The sequence below is a fragment of the Bidens hawaiensis genome, unplaced genomic scaffold (assembly GCF_021521415.1).
Source record: "Bidens hawaiensis isolate Kalapana, Puna unplaced genomic scaffold, B.hawaiensis_p1.1 tig00015185_1, whole genome shotgun sequence".
Classification (NCBI taxonomy): domain Eukaryota; kingdom Viridiplantae; phylum Streptophyta; class Magnoliopsida; order Asterales; family Asteraceae; genus Bidens; species Bidens hawaiensis.
The window spans coordinates 125,306-142,603 of NW_027492343.1; the positions used below are offsets into that span (position 1 = coordinate 125,306).

Here is a 17,298-nt window from a genome sequence, read left to right on the forward strand (position 1 = left end):
TGTATGCCGATCTTCGTACCATGTTTTGGTGGCCGGGAATGAAAAAATATATTATGGTGTATGTATCTAAATTCCTCCCTCACTTGTTATAAGGTTAAAGCCGAGTATCAAAAGCCGTTTAGTTTGCTTGAACAACCTCCGATCCCCCTTTGAAAATGGGAAGACATAGCCATGGATTTTGTTACTAAACTCTCCACTACTCAAAGTCGCAATGATAGTATTTGGGTGATTTTTTATCGTTTGACCAAGTCAGCTCATTTCATACCGTTCTGTGAGAAGTCCTCCGTAAGCGAATTAGCCCGACTCTATGTGAAGAACATCATTTGCCGCCATGGAACGCCTTTGACCATCATTCCGATCGAGATGATAGGTTTACTTCTCATTTTTGGAAATCGTTGCAAACCGCCTTGGTACTCGTATTGATCTAAGCACCGCTTATCACCCGCAAACCGATGGTCAATCTGAGAGAACGATTCAAACTCTCGAAGATATGCTCCGATCGTGCATACTAGATTTTGGTGGAAATTGGGATACTTAGTTACCACTTGTAGAGTTTTCCTACAATAATAGTTTCCACACTAGTATTGGCATGGCACCCTTTGAAGCTCTCTATGGCCGAAAATGTCATTCCCCAATTTGTTGGAACGAGGTTGGTGAATCGCAAATCACCGGTCCCGAGCTTGTTCAAGAAACTTCAGATCGAATCGCTCTCATTCGCCAAAATCTTATTGCCGCTCGTAGCCGTCAAAAGAGCTACGCCGATAAGCGCCGTAAACCTCTCGAGTTCAATGTTGGTGATTGTGTTCTTCTTAAAGTATCTCCATGGAAAGGGGTAGTTCGTTTTGGCAAAAGGAATAAACCATCTCCTCGTTTTGTTGGCCCGTTTAAGATCGTTGAAAGAGTTGGTAAAGTTGCGTATCGTCTCAATCTCCCCGAAGAGCTCTCTAATGTTCATTCAACTTTTCATGTTTCCAATCTCAAGAAGTGCTTAGCCGAGGGGAATCTCCATATAGCCCTCGACGAAGTCCGAGTTGATGAGTCTATGCGCGTTATCGAGAAGCCTGCTGAAATCGTGGATCATATGGACAAGGAAACCAAGCGTAGCCGTATTCCGCTTGTCAAAAATCATTGGGAATCTAAACGTGGTCCCGAGTTCACTTGGGAACGTAAAGACCAAATGGAGTCCTAGTACCCGCACCTCTTCGTTATGGCTTAATTCCTAATTTCGAGACGAAATTTCCTAAAGTAGTGAATGCTGTAACATTTCGGGTTTGCGTTATTATATTCTGGTATTTATACCTGACCCGTTTAAGGGTTCGGGTCACTCATTTAATAAAACCGGCGCATTTATTGAGTATTTTTATTGTTTTAGTTTTATTATTTAATAGTTAAATACTTAAAACTTACAAGAACTTGCAACTTTCCCCCAAACTCAAACTTTAACCGACTCTCGTTTCCATCTACAAACTTCAAGGGCTGTTATGTAAATTATGATATTATAATATATAATAATATATAAATAACCCAAGCCACCCCCCTGGTCCGACCAGTTTATCCCCTACCCGACCTGATTCGCGACCCGCTTTCGTCAAAACAATCATCAAACGCGTTAATTGATCAAATTCGCTTATGGTATGAAGCATATTCGTTGTATTATTCGTCCATCTACGATCTATTTATGGATATCGAGCCTATACGCGATCAATTGCCAAACTTAAAACCGTTCAAACCCTAATCGTCGTTCATATATAAATCAATCGTATTAGTACAATCAAAAGGACACCAACAATCTCTTAAATGTCGCCACCCTTTCCCCTAAACCCGATTCAGATAACATCGACATCTCGGCACCCAAATTAACCTCTTCTTATCCGCAACTCCTTTGAGCCAATTCACCACCTTACAGGTTGTTATAATCTGATTAACAGGCACTGCTAGAATCGCGATATGTCAATGAACATTAGCCCTAAACATGTTTGAACGAACAGGAACCAGATTATCCAATTGGATAATCTAGGGTTCATGTCCCTTTAAACATGTGTTTATATTTGTTTGGATCTACAACAATTAACAACTGACCATGATGGCTCAGTTGGCTGGTACACTGATTTACATAGGGTGGGTCGCGGGTTCGAACCCGACCCAGCCCGTTTTTAATCTTTTTTTATTTAATATATTAACCTTCTATTTGGATCTTTGATTATTATTATTACTTAATAAATTTTATAAATATAAACCGAATCTCTAAGCCTCATGAAACCCGGTTTTGTTATTTATTTTTTTACTCAATTAAATAACTTTCCTTTATATTAATTTATGTTTATAACATTTAATAAATGAAGATTGGTTATACCGAACCTCTAGACTTGTTGTCTTTCTTCTTAAATCTTTTATACATATGTATGAATATATATATATAATATATATATATAAATATATATATATATATGTATATATATATAGGATGATTATCATTACAGAACTGTTAAATTATTTAAGAACTTGAAGGAACCCTTGAAAACTAACGTTTATTATAAAATTTTTTGTATGTTAACGTTCTTTGAGAGTAGTTTTATCATTTTCTATATCTATATCACGATTACAATTTTGAAAATTAGTTTTTGTACATATATATGTTTTGTTTTACACCTATGTAAATTTGTTTGTACATAAATTTTACATATATGTAAACTTGTGATTAATATATGTAAACAAATTTTTTTATATAAATTATGATAAAACTACTCTTAAATAATGTTAATATATATAAAAAATAAAAAAATTGATTGGTTTTTAAGGGTTCCTAAGAGTTCTTAACTTTTTTAGAGTTCTTAAATGATACCAACCCTATATATATATATATATATATATATATATATATATATATATATATATATGTTATGATAACTCGTTTAATCACCCAAATTGTATTCTTTTTTAAAGATTCATGTACGAATAAATTTTCCAACTTTTATGTCACTTTATAAACATTTATTGTATTAACGTAAAGAAAGCAAACATAATAATAATAATAATAATAATAATAATAATAATAATAATAATAATAACAAGAATAAAGATAATCACGTTAATGATAATAAACAACTATAATAAAATGACAACAAGATTAATAACCTCATCGAGACCCAAAATCCATCTTATTTTATTGTCTTTTATATTTTAACTCGCTTTATCGTTAACAACTAGGTTTAGTTGTCGGCAAATCTCGCTAAGCTTGATCGTTTTCCATCCTAGCATTTTCTTTTATTATCTCGTCCTCGTTTATCCCTCATTAAAGGTAAGTAAATTCACACCCCTTTTTTTTACCATTTTAAGTTTTGGGGGCGTTATGCGTTCACAATTAAATTATTGTTTTCACTACGATTCCACTATATGCGTAATTGAAATTGCTCGATTACTTGATATGTGCAAATGTGACTATGTGCTTACTTTATGTTGGTTAGTATCCTCATCCTCATTAGTATGATCGTACGCCGTCGAATTAGCTCGTTATCAAAATGATTCGAGTGAAAAGATAACTTTTATTTATTGTTATACTAGTTGTAGTGATTTACAATTGTCGCATGGAATTGTCATTTATTATTATATATACTCAAAATCGTGGTTTACTTGCTCAACTTTATGTTGACAAAATATATATTTTCACGCATGGCGCAGGTAGCTTTATCGGATGAATCAAGTTTTGGAAGTAGATGAGACCTTAGGTTGCTTGATGATTGAAGAACACTTTTTCTTGTTTTAAATTATTTATTATCGATTTGTAACATTATTGTTAAGACAATATTTGTGCTTTTGAAAATTGATATGTGAATGAATAATTTAGATATTGACACGTGTATTTTACTTAGTGTCTTCTGAGCTATGATACAATCAATGTCTCGCCCTGGCATGTTCCACCGTAGGTTGGGGTGTGACAGCATATTCTTTCTTTTCTTACTTTAATCCCACTCTCTGTTCGAGTCTAAGCATGTATGATGCTTAATTCTCTCGAACTTTGCTCTGATACCAACTTGTAGGGCCCTATTACCGGTTACCTACATTGGACGTTGGATTTACTCATAAACACAGTTCTAAATATCATAGTTAATTAAAACTTTACGCGGAATATAAAACTATCATAAAACATTACATAATAATTCATAACTTGTCTTAATCAAACACTCATGTCTTTCAAATTAAACATCAAAACGTAGAAACAACTTGAGTCTTCAGATGTCAGCTTCTTTATTCAAATGCCATGTGCTCCGCTCAAGCTAGCTGCCTCATCCTACTCACTTGCGTCCATACTAAAAGTCAGCTACACTGAGTGAGTTCTAGTTAATAATACATCAAACAATACATACACTTACCTTCATTTATGCATCCGAAGATACACATTGAGTACTTTACTTATTACTTTAATTTCATACATACACTCATACTTTATTACTTCTATACTATATACTTATTGTCCTTTCTATCTCAGATATTATTTGGGTCTGATCCCTTCATTTTCTATCTCAGATATTGTTAGGGTCTGATCCCTTTTTCCTTGTCTATCTAAGATATTATTAGGGTCTGATCCCTTACTTCTCTATCTTAGATATTATTAGGGTCTGATCCCTTAATTCTCTATCTCAGATACTATTAGGGTCTGATCCCTTTCCTTCTTCCACCCTCGTGCATACTTTCTTTACATACCCATATCATACTGTACCTATATATATATATATATATATATATATACTTTCTTTAACATTCATACATACTCACATGTCATACGTATACCTTTCATACACATTCATATTTCATATACTTATATTCCTTGTCCATACGTGCAATATCCGAAGACCGTTCACGTACCGACAAGCCTTTGTTCACATTCAAGACATCTATTAATTATCATATAAATCATAAATGGAATACACTTACCCTTTAAGGTAAGTGTATTAACTATCACATCGAGTATGCACACAGCCCCGAAAACATAACAAGGAAATAGGGCTAGAACTCACTTGGATCCTGTTACGTTCTCGGTTAATCGTTAATCATTTCCTTAACTGAGCTCGGTTGACTGTACATTAATTACATGTATCAGTACTCGTCCTAATCATATTATTCATATTTCAGCCAAAATGGCTAAGTCTGGTCTATTCTAATGGCCTTATAAGGTATGCATTATATTAGAATACAATCTACTTAGAATATAGTTCTTCCCTCAAACACTAATGTATTCAAATACCTTGTATTTGAATACAGTGTGTTCCTTTCTTTCTTTCCTTTGTAATCGACTACTTGATCCATTATAAATATGTCTTTCTTTCTGTACTTGACTGGTGTATTGATTACACCATTGTATTCGAGTATATCAAGCATGTTGTTCTATATATATTGTTTTCGAATCATTATCAATGTGCGCGGGTGTGTGCATGCATTCGGACCATCAAAGTATGCGAGTATCATAATGTATACGAGTTCCTATAATGTATTCGAACTTGTATATACATACAGTGTGTTTGAGGTCCTTAATGTATTCGAATGCACATAGTATTTATATATATTCGAATGTATGCATGCACTTGAATCCTCCATTGTATTCTAACACATATATGTATTAGTGTACTTAATGCATTCGAGTTTCTACATTGTATTCGATCCAAGCATTGTATTCGAGTAATGTATGTATGCGATCTGCCCATTCTATTCGAATATATGTATGTATGCGATCTGTCCATTCTATTCGAATATATGTATGTATTCGAATGTAGCCTTGTAATCGAATTTAACGATGTATTCGAATGAGTTGTGCATTGTAATTGAATATAGCATTGTATGCGAAATGATATATGCATTCGATCGACCCAATGTATTCGAATATGTCCCTTGTATTCGAGTTATGTACTGTAATCGAACGGCTGTAGCACTTTTGGTTCGTTTATTAACATTATCATAACATCTCTTGACCTTAACACCCTATTATGGTTCGGTATTAACCCATAAACGTTTCCCTAACCCTTTTCAGCCAAAACTTGACCCGTGTAACCATAAAGCATGGACCTTTATGGTTTAAAATGTTCAAAGGCTAGATCTAGGGTTTCTTTAAAAGTCGTATATAACCATGAGTTCGTTAAGTCCATTTTAAACATCAAGTTTGCAACTTTATGACTTATCTAGACCTGATCTACTCTAGGGCTAAGTTTTAGGGCAAACCGTTCAAAAAACATAATCTTTAAAGATAAAGAACATACCTTTATGCGTTTTTAGGCTATGATTTGCTTCGGTAATGAACAATAATCTTGTATCTAGCTTGTACGTCCAAGATCTATCAAGAATCTAGGCTCTGTTCGTTCTTGGATCTCTCTCTAGCTTGTGGTTGTGAAAGGGAGGGTTTGTGTGTGTTTTGAGTGTGTAGAGAATAAGGAAGATAGAAATAAGGGATTTAGGGTTTTAGGAAGGTTTTAGGGAGTATTTATACTCTCTTAAGCCCATGGACTTAAGGCTCATCCCATCCATTATTCCATATTTCCCACCCAAGTCCATACTTTTTATTATATTTAATCTTAATTAAATGTTAACACACATTAAATGAACATAATTTCCTTTATTTATTATTATAAATTTTAGGATGTTACATAAGGCCCATCATCATCCCTCATTTCATCTTTTAATGTCTAAGCTCACACTCAAATATTTCATTTATCTAAACTGAATAACGACATGTTATTAAATAAACGAAATTTCTTTTATTATTATCATCGAAAGTAGGATGTTAAAACTTAGGAACACAGCTTCCTCTCATTTTCTTCATTTCTTTCCTTAAAAAAAATTTCTCTTGAACACAATAATTTGTTTTCCATTTTATTTCTTTTCCATCTTTAATTGAACTCGGGAACAAAGCGTAAATGAAACAAAATGTTGGAGGAACTAATATAAAATATGTATGTAAATAATGTTAGGGGAAAATAATAAATGATTTGATAAGTTCAAGGGGGTGTACATTTAATAACATCATATGAATAGGTTTACGTTTAGGCCCACCGGTACCGGTTGAAGAATGGTCTGACATGGCTACCACCTCACTCGCATGAGGCTCACAAACACCACCCCGCCCCCTAATGGTTCATGCGTGACATTAGGCGAATGATGGCCGTCATTCGTGTCATTATTCCTTCTTGATCGTTTGGAACGGTCATATTAAAAAAAAGTAGTTTTTTTATACTATAAATACATACATAATAAAAATCTATTTTATTCAAAAGTATTAAAAAAATGGTACGCGATAGTGTTTTTAGTTTACCAAAAATATTATTAAGTTACATAGCAAGAAATATTTATGTAGCCCTACTTGGAGCGATATTCAAAAGTTATATAAATGGCATGAATCAAAACATGGATTTCATAGGATGCTTGGTAGTATTGACTGAATGCATTGGGAGTGGTGTAAACTGCCCAAATGCTTAGCGCGGTCAATACATGCGAGGTGATCATGCACACCCGACTATATATTTACAAGCAGTTGCTTCCCAAGATTTATGGATTTGGCATGCCTTTTTTGGTCTTACCGACAAACAATGATTTAACGGTCCTCCATCAGTAAGGGTTTACAACAATATATTAGAATGTAGGATGTTGGAGTCAAGTTTTCATTTTTCTAGAGTCGTATACAAGCACGACTATTATCTTGATGACGGGATATATCCGTCGTGGTCCATGTTTTTGAAATCTTTCACGTGCCCACAAGATGATAAACGAAAGAAATTTAATGGAGCTCAAGAGGCGGCAAGAAAAGAAATTGAAAGATGTTTCGGTGTCACTACTAGAAAACTAAGCATTTGCGACCACGTTTCCGGTCGCAAAACAGTCGCAATTGCTTTGTTACGACCGTTTTGCAACCAAAACTGCCGTGAGAAAAATGCTGGTCGCTGTTTCTCTGTTGCGACCATTTTGCAACCGCTTTTACATTTGCGACCAACCATCCGTTGCAAATCTTACGACCCCTACTTTAGTCGCAAATTTTTGCTACCCCTGCTACAATCGCAAATCTTCCGACCTCTGTTGCGGTCACAAGTCTTCCAACCTCTTTTGCGGTCGCAAGTCTTCCGACCTCTGCTGCGGTCGCAAATTTTCCGATCATTGTTGTGACTTTTGCGACGGATTTTTGTCGCAATTCGAGAATTTGTTTTTCAAAAAATTCTACTGAATTTATTTAATGTGTGTTATACACAAATAATTACATAATCATATAAATTAAGATGCACACACAAATGTTATATAAAAGATGCTCAATAATAACAAAATGTTGTTCTAGATAACACAACAAAATAAATAAATAAAACTATCATACTTTTGAATATCAGCCATTTGCATTCTTACGTATCCGGTTACAAGTAGTAGATTCGTATCTGAACTTGTCAATCATGTACATATCGCATCAACTGGTCATCCGGGTTTAAGATGGAAAGCAATACCTGCCAACACACATACTACATATCATTACACATTAAACCAAACCTATTAACTCTAATAAGTCTAGGATGACTCAAAACTAAAACTCTTCAACGATAAACAAATGAAGAAATTTAGCTATAGATCAAACCTTGGAGAATGTTAGTATTAGGCTCCATTTGTTCCTTGAGAATATCTAAAATATTCTACAGGTGCTGTTAATGTTTGGATGGAAAACTTTCCTCCTAAATGCAACATGGATATCCATTCATACATAACAGTTAAAACACAATATTCTGCAAGTTTATCATAGAAATTAAACACGGAATTACCCTAACACCCAGGTGGCATATATCTCTAGTTTTGTTTTCACACGGGCCAGGTCCAGTTCGACCATTCCATCGTTTGGAGATGCTTCAATTTCCTATATTTTTTTCATACCGAATGAGCGTTTAGTGATAAAATTTGCCTAGTTCTATATTTGAATGCGTAAAATAAAATAAAACATAACACTAACTTTAGAAATAAAGGCCACCGTGAAAAAAAACGCCAAAATTAATAGAATTAGGTAATTCACACTCACCCTTGTATAGAGAATTTGAGGATCAGTTGCTGCAAAATATACACTAGAAAATCTGCAAAGAAAGCTTTCTGTATCAAAGTCTAAAATATACATCAATAAGACACAAGAACATAATAAAATCACCTTTCTTATTCGCGTTTGCATGAGATCAGCATCAAGATCTTGTTCTGGTCATGTCAGGCCATTCACATAGAGCTCCTCAGCATAGGCTGTTATTGTAAAAACCTGTCCAATCATAAATAATTAACAAAAACTATATTCAGCCTAAAAAACGTTGAAAAACACTCACAGGTTTGTTAATTACATCAGTTCACCAATTTAAGAAGGAATGACGTCTTGCAGTTTATTCCATATCAAATTACTGGAAAGAAACAAAATCAATCAGCAAAAATTACTGCTATTTGTGAATGGATCGATTTGGTTTATGTTTTAGCTCTTAACAAGACAATCAAGCAAAAGCAAACGATAACAAGTAAAATAGATTAGAACTCATCTAAAGTGTAAATTCTCTGTATAATCCCTCCTATTACTTTAAGTACACAAATGTACCTTAATAGTCATAGCAATGCATGAAAAGTAATAGGCAATATAAAGCTAAAGGTAAATGCAGAAGCATAAAAAGATATTAAGTGTTAAGGTAGACTGCATATAGTATTTTAAGTCGCCTAAAACGGCCGACTGGAGGTGGACTTGGTCTAGTCAACTTATAGTTATGTCCATGCCACATATAATTTGTTGTATATATAAAACTATAATTATTTATGCATACATAGAACAATTTAATACTTCAATAACAAATAAACAAGCTGACCTATAAGGTGGTTTCTTGGCCGCCACCTTGGGAACCAGTACTGTAAAATATACCATCGGCTTCGCCTGCAAAATGTTGTATTCTACAAGGACCACCTGTTGCATCAAAAATGTTATCGAACACATGACTAATTAATTACTTTTTATTATGCACATAGATTTTGGTTTATGATAATATATGAGTATAAATGGAATGGCTAGAAAAGACTTTTATCACCTGTGCAATGCAGAATTGTAAAAATAATGTTTAGATAAGTTACAAATTAGAAAACAAAAAGATACCAAATATCATGGTATGCAATTATCACCAGTTCCGATTTAAGCTAAATATCTTAGTTTACCTAGTATACTTCCTTCCTTATCTGCATCTTTTGGACGAGGCCAATAATCTACATCTCGAAAACTGGGTTGAAACATCGGAGTGATGTGTGGAGCAAGCCATGGCTTCTTCTGAACCACTAGTTTATTTTAATCTAATCACTTAAATTTTAATCAGATGCTACCACTAACATGGTAGAGACACTGTTTTGCAACCGCTAGAAAGGGTCACAAATCATTTTTATATAATAAAAGGTTATAACTCCGACCGTCTAGCCATCGGTTGCAAAAACTTCCACCGCTTAGCCACCGTTTCAAGTAATTGGCATTTTCGGTAGCAAATTTGCCAAATCGGTCGCTAAATTTGCTACCATTTTTTCGGCAGCAAATTTTGGTAACAATTGCTCAATTTTCTAGTGGTGTGTTATAAAAAAAAGTGGCATGCAGTGGCAACCTGCAACCTGACACGAGCATGGTCGCAAAAAAAAATTATACGGATGATGTTTGCAATATGTATTTTTCATAACATGATTATTGAAGACGAGGATGAAATATGAATGCAATATGTACAACGAGGATGAAAACAACGTTCAATATCAACCGGTTGACAAGATACAAAGAGAATATAACCGGTTGGCTTTGGAAAATGAAGACACGCATGTAGCGGTACGTTCGGACTTGGTCGAACATATATGTGCTTTTCCGCCTCCTTCTGAAAATGAAGACTAGATATTTGTTTTAGTTATTTTTATTAGTTTATTTTATAATGTTATTTTCAATATATAAATTTAAATTTAATTATTAATGTATGAATATATATATATATATATATATATATATATATATATATATATATATATGTTTTATTAAGAAAAGTAGTGAATGATGTAGAATGTGGAAATGATGTATACCCATATTAAAGGGTGTATAATGGTGATGTTAAATATATGATGGGAAGAAATCTGACATGATACTGACATGACGAATGAGGATAATGGTGTTGAATGGTGTATATTCTTTAGCCTTAGCAACGCTCTTTATTTTACATGATTTCGTTGATTTTTCATATTTATAAAATTTTAAAGTTTTAAAAAATTATTTGTTAACTACTAGAAAATACTAATGTTTAATTTTATGGTATTAATACTAATGTTGAAGTCCATTTAGTCCAAAAGTTGATGTCAAAAGTCAAAATTTAAAATTATACAAGTTGTCAACAAAGGATTTTCTAAACCGATGATAAAAGAGTATTTATTCTTTACTTCAGTGATAATTAAATCAATTGTCAAAGTGTATTGGTAAATTTAATTGTAGCAAACAAAAAGAAAATACTTTAAAGTGACTTATACGTGAATTGTATTTTTTCATGTTTCAACATGTGTAATTATTTATATTTATTATGTTATTATTTTTATTAATTTTATTTTATTATCAACCCGTGTAAAACGTAGGTCTAACCTAATACATCATAAACAAGGGAATGCAAGACATGTAGGTTAAATATATAGCTAAATGAGCTAAGACGAAAGCCATTACAAAATATCCCAATAACTTATTATGATAATATGCATATGTATTATGAAGACCATAACTACTCCTCACAAGAGTTTCCATGCTTTGCCTCCATTAATATTAAACTTCTTCAACCTGCCAAAAATCATCACTAGAATTATAACTACTTTGCCCTCGTCACTAAACTTCCCCGAGAACCCATACCACTTGTTTTGGCAACCTCCATTTGGTTCCGTTCGACGGCCACAATTATAGCCTGTTGACAATCCAACATTTCCATATGCACTGTAACATGTTATAATCCCAGATTATTCTCTACAGGTTTGAAGAATTTTATAATAGTAATAAGCAAGAATAAATTATGCAATATACGCATTTATATGCACGCCCACGGGTGGCTCGTGGGACAGAGAAAACAAGTTAGGGCTTTAGGCCTGTACTCAGTTAAGGCCTCCAAATCCAAAAAAAACATTATATATAGATATATTATAATGAGCAACTCAAAGTGATGTATTGGTGTGATGGTAGGTTTGGTTGTTACTATAGTATAGGTTATGAGTTCAAAACTTTAAGGGCATCTCCAATGGTCTGATGTGGCCATCATATTGAATTCCAAACGGAACCCACTTGACGGATACCACCATTGGAGTTGACCATGTGGAAGAGAGAGAAGAAAAATGGTCCGTGAATCACTTTAACAACCAAATACACACTTAGATTAATTTCCATCTTCTATATCCCCCTACTTGACTTATTATTCAGTTGAAATTCAACATCAAATGCATGATTTGATGATCTGTAAAAGAAGGCGATAAGAAGAAAGAAGAAATATGAACAGGGGATAAGAAAGAAGAGACGAGGGAGGTAGGTAGGTGGATGAAATAATGGTTGAGGTTTAATTGTTAGATTTTATTATTATTTTGTTAACAGTGAATCTTCAATAATAAAATTCAATAATAAATGTATAAACGGTCACTTTTTCTTACAATAATTAAATAAAGATGACTTTCTTTTTTTATTAACTAAAAATTTAGAGGAAAGGATTATATAGATTCAGTGAATTTTTTTATTAATTTTATATGTTTTTTTATAAAGGCATAAATGGGACATATAGATTACATTAATGGAAAATAGATATTGAGGTGGAAGGTGATGTGGTGATTTGAAACAAGAACTATTTATTATCCATTGGAGAAGAAATGAATATTTTGAAGGTTCGTTTGAAATCTGATTTGACATGCTGTTGTGTCGGTTTGAAACAAAGATAATAGTTTACCATTAAGGGCAAGCCAGGCCTGACCAATCCAGTGCATTTTAACTTATTAACTATTTAACTAGGTATATGCATAGAGAAGGTCATCAAGAGTCTTATAACCGGTTAAGAAAACAATACTTCGACGATGACACTCCAACATTAACCCTTAAATGTTTAGATGATGATTTCGAATGATCAAAGAACTATTGTAAAAAGTGGTTGGCGACTTAGAGGAAAAATTAATGTGCTTTTAAAAACACTAACATGTTGATGCTAGAAGAAATTAAAGTTTTACGACACTACAAAAGTGCACTTCAGCTATATGACAACTAGTTGTTTCATTACTTGTTTTTAATTTTGCATATTACTTCATGTTGATTTAGTTAATAAATAATTAGTTTGTTGTATTTTAAAAATAAATCTAAGTGGAGAAAACTATGATGACACATGCTTTAATAAGTAAATTGGAGAAAAGTAGGACTCCCTTCCGTGTAAACTTTACCTAATTAAGTTTTGTCCTTTCAAAATATCAAGTGAAAGTTGGGTGGGTGGGGAGGGTGTGTCATATGATCATTACCTTATAACTTCAAGGACAATGTTCAAAACATTAAAGTTGAGTGGATCATTGACTATCTGTTTCCTCTCCGTTATGCAAACAATTATGATAAACATGACCAAATATGCCAGTTGTGAGAATTTGAAGTTCTCCATGGCTTTGCTCCACCTTTTGCTCCCTTGTTCACATGTCTCTACTTCTACAGGTAAAAATGTGGTGTACGGCGGAAGATACCTGCAAAAAATAATTATTCAAGCACCGTTCTCCGTGACTTTGCTACACAATTTGCTAGCTTGTTAATTTTACTTCAAAAGCGTGTAGAAATGTAAAAAAATATATAGTTTTCTACTTTTCCATACTTCCAAACCTAAATTGCAACATAGGAAGCACAGTTAAAACAAGTCATGAATTATGAGTCCAAAAGTCGGTTTATCTTATGACTCCACATGTTACAATTTTTTTTTGAAGGGTGCTCGGTTTTAATGCTTAATCACTTCTTTAAAATGGGGGTTATGTTCCTTTATAATGTGCGTGCCGGAGGTGGGGGTTGTTTAAAAATATAGGGGTGTCGGAGATGGTCAGGGAATGTAAATTGTACAACAAATAGGATGTAAATTCCCTTACTACCTTCGACTATCATATATATTTAAAAACCTCGCCATTACGAAAGGGAGATAACCCCCCACCCCTTTTAAAAATAAAATTTTTCAACCTCTCAAGTGAATAGGCCTTAAAATCTGGCCCTCCTTCGAAAAAGTTCTTATTTCATACCTTTAAATTACGATCAATTTAAAACTTACTACTCTATTTTGCTAAAACAAGATTAGAATCGGTGCAAATTACACATGTGTTTAAATAAAGATGTTAATAACCAAAAGATATTAATTGCAGTTATGCTGTAAGAATAAAGGGCATGTATCCTCTCTAAATGAGTGTTCTACTTACATTGTAGACATTGGTGTAAATCTAGAACTCTAGTCTCTAGAAGTAGGTTTTAAGGGTTTTTAACTTAGCCGTTCTAAAAAGGAAATCAGTATGTTGTAAGGGTTTTTAGGTTACACATGTCAGAAGATACGATTAAGATTTTAATTATTAGTATAGAACTGAACCTAATGTTTGATTTCTAGGATAGAAATTTACTATACGACCAGAAACATAACGCAAACGTGACACGAAAATACTTGTCTTTTAGGTTTGCAAGTGTAACATGTTAAATAAATAGGTCGTGTTTGTGTTTAACTCGTTTAGTCAAAGAGATCCACCTGCCGACACATATATGACATGGGCTATGTATTATTCAACAACTCAATTTGAACATTCACAACTTTATTATTACCCGTCAACACGTATGAGACATATTTAAATAAATGAATTTAAAAAGTCGTGTTCGGGCTACACGATTTAAAATTTAGCGTGTTGGGTTATTCTTGATACTTTTGAACGAATAAAGGACTGACAATTCTTTTGACACGATTTCAAACCTTTTCATAGCACACTTAGTCAATTTTCACTTTAACAAGTACTAATGATGCAAGATATTGTGAAGGAAAAAAGAGTGACTAACATCATCACGATGAATAGCACCAACACGGCACTACTGATGGTGGAGAGATCGACAATCGATTCGCCAGTATGCTGAGTGTTTACCGTCTGAAACAAGATCCCAACCAGTTTTTGGTACACATTCATGTCTCTTAGAGACCCTAAACTCCACTCCATTGATGAAAACAAAATAAATTGCACCACAAGAAAAACCAACACTGTTATCACAAGAAGGTAAGAGTGTTTGTAAGAAAGAAGATGATGATATCCTAACCCTTTTGATTTCCTTAACAAGTACCTACTTTCTTCTTTCTTTGTGAATCTACCTATGGTCCAAATCAAGGATCTTAATACTGGAGGGTACAAAGTGTTACCTAGGAGAATTTGAGGGGCGAGTATTAATAAAAGACCGGAGTTTTTTCTGAAGATCAACATGTTTTCATTGGTTGGAATGAACCCACAATTTGAAAAGGTTGAAACTATTGTGAAGATTGAGAAAGTGACTGCATGCAGACTCTTTTGCTTGAGAATATTCCTTGCCCTTGAGATGACAGTTATGTAAATAAAAACTGAAATCATGCCCAAAAGATGGACATATACTAAGTAAAACAATACTACAAGACTCAAAAACTTTAAAGACTTGTACTTCAAAGCCAACAAATTATCATTATTATTATCACTATTAAAACATTCTGGATCAACACTGAGGTGCTCGTTTGAAGCTGGCGATAGAGATGGTTTAAAAAAGAGCGTGCGGAGATAGAGCGATAGCATCGAAGTGAACACCTCACCGCCTATGAGCATAAGAATGGTCAATATGACAAGTTGGGTGTTGGAAAAAACCTCCATTTCTACGGTGGACAAGCTTGTAACAGTGGCTGCAGAGACACAAGTGAAAAATAAGTCTAAGTTCCTAGGTTTGAAAGTTGGAGTTTTTACATCCAATGATCGGAGAACAGAAAAGCCTAAGGATGCAATAAACAGAAAATAAATTAACTCTAGGGAAAATTTATTTCTGCGTACGTAGGAATAGATTTTCATTGTGTTTTAGTTCATTAGGAGAAGAGGGAGATTGAATCATTTAATCGCATGAATATTTGCTTTATTTTATATGCATGTTGTGCATCATATATAAGTTGAAGAACGAGGAGTTTATTGGTAAATGGTAATAGGTGCCCCACATTAGCTAGTTGGTTTGATAGCATCTTGAGTGCTTGAAACTTGAAAGTAGGAAGATACTTTAAGAAGTTGTCAAGTTTAGTTACAGGAAACTTGTGTTACAAATAATTGGACATTGAATTTACTCATTCACATAGTTCTAGTCATCAGAGTAATAAAATCATTCGCGGAATATTAAAACATTCAAACCATTATATTACATAACCACCATTCCTTGTCTTAACAGGCATTCAGATTAATTAAACATAAAACATTGTCTTTAAAATAACATAACATTTCCTTGAGATGTCAGCTTCTTCAAGTTCATGCCATGTGCTTCCCCTCATGCAAGCTGCCTCATTCTACTCACCTGCGTGCATACTAAAATTCAGCTACGCTGAGTGAGTTCTAGTTAATTATTCAACATACAAACTGTCCTCATACTTGCACACGTGCCCGAAGGGGTGTACTTTAATCATACTTATTCTTCATACATAACTATCCATCCTATTTAAAGAGCCTTCCGCCCTATAACCTCACAGATATTATAAGGGTATGGTCCATAACATCACAGATTTTATAAAGGGTCTGGTCCTCAATATCACAGATATTATTAGGGTCTGGTCCCTACCATCACAGATATTATTAGGGTCTGGTCCCTTTGTTTCGTGCAACTGTTCAATGCATGTTCTTACATACTTTCCTTAACAATACGTGCAATCTCCGAAGAGCGTTCACGTACCATCATCATATCATACATACATTATGCATATATCATAAGTACTCATACATACATCTTATCTTACATCATACATATCAATCATATCTCTAACTACCACCTGACGGTACATGCAATATCCAAAGATCGTTCACGCACCGTCAAGCAATCATCATACATAAATCATACAAGGCATACACTTACCACTTAAGGTAAGTGTATGAACTTTCACATCGAGTATGCACACAGCCCCGAAAACATAACAAGGAAATGGGGCTAGAAACTCACCTGAATGCGGTTAGGTTCACCGTTAATCGTAATCCCTTTCTTGAGCTATGCACGGCTAACTGTATAATATTCACATGTATCAATTAACTATTACTCCTCATATCGTATTTCTA

At 33.8% G+C, this 17,298-nt stretch overlaps 1 protein-coding gene and 1 long non-coding RNA gene across 2 annotated transcripts; both read right to left on the reverse strand.

The window, feature by feature from the left end:
• Positions 1 to 8,775: 8,775 nt before the first annotated feature.
• LOC143548459 (uncharacterized) lies at positions 8,776 to 9,282 on the reverse strand. The gene is made up of 3 exons (XR_013137959.1): positions 9,152 to 9,282; positions 9,029 to 9,080; positions 8,776 to 8,869 (listed from the first exon to the last, which is right to left on the reverse strand). It is a non-coding gene; the product is annotated as an uncharacterized LOC143548459 (long non-coding RNA).
• A 2,249-nt stretch (positions 9,283 to 11,531) lies between these two features.
• On the reverse strand, positions 11,532 to 16,186 carry LOC143548460 (sodium transporter HKT1-like). The gene is made up of 3 exons (XM_077039621.1): positions 15,044 to 16,186; positions 13,501 to 13,713; positions 11,532 to 11,953 (listed from the first exon to the last, which is right to left on the reverse strand). Exons 1-3 carry the CDS (start codon positions 16,060 to 16,062, stop codon positions 11,755 to 11,757), a joined length of 1,431 nt encoding a protein of 476 aa, XP_076895736.1. The 5' UTR covers positions 16,063 to 16,186; the 3' UTR covers positions 11,532 to 11,754.
• Between the last annotated feature and the right edge of the window lie 1,112 nt (positions 16,187 to 17,298).

Bases quoted from the DNA above. Each gene is read 5' to 3' on its own strand.
- LOC143548460 (XM_077039621.1), bottom strand. From the start codon at position 16,062: ATGAAAATCTATTCCTACGTACGCAGAAATAAATTTTCCCTAGAGTTA. The intron at 13,714-15,043 runs GTTAGTCACTCT...TATTTTTTGCAG, and splicing joins GTGCTATTCATCGTGATGAT to GTATCTTCCGCCGTACACCA. The intron at 11,954-13,500 runs GTAATGATCATA...AACATGTTACAG, and splicing joins ATTGTCCTTGAAGTTATAAG to TGCATATGGAAATGTTGGAT.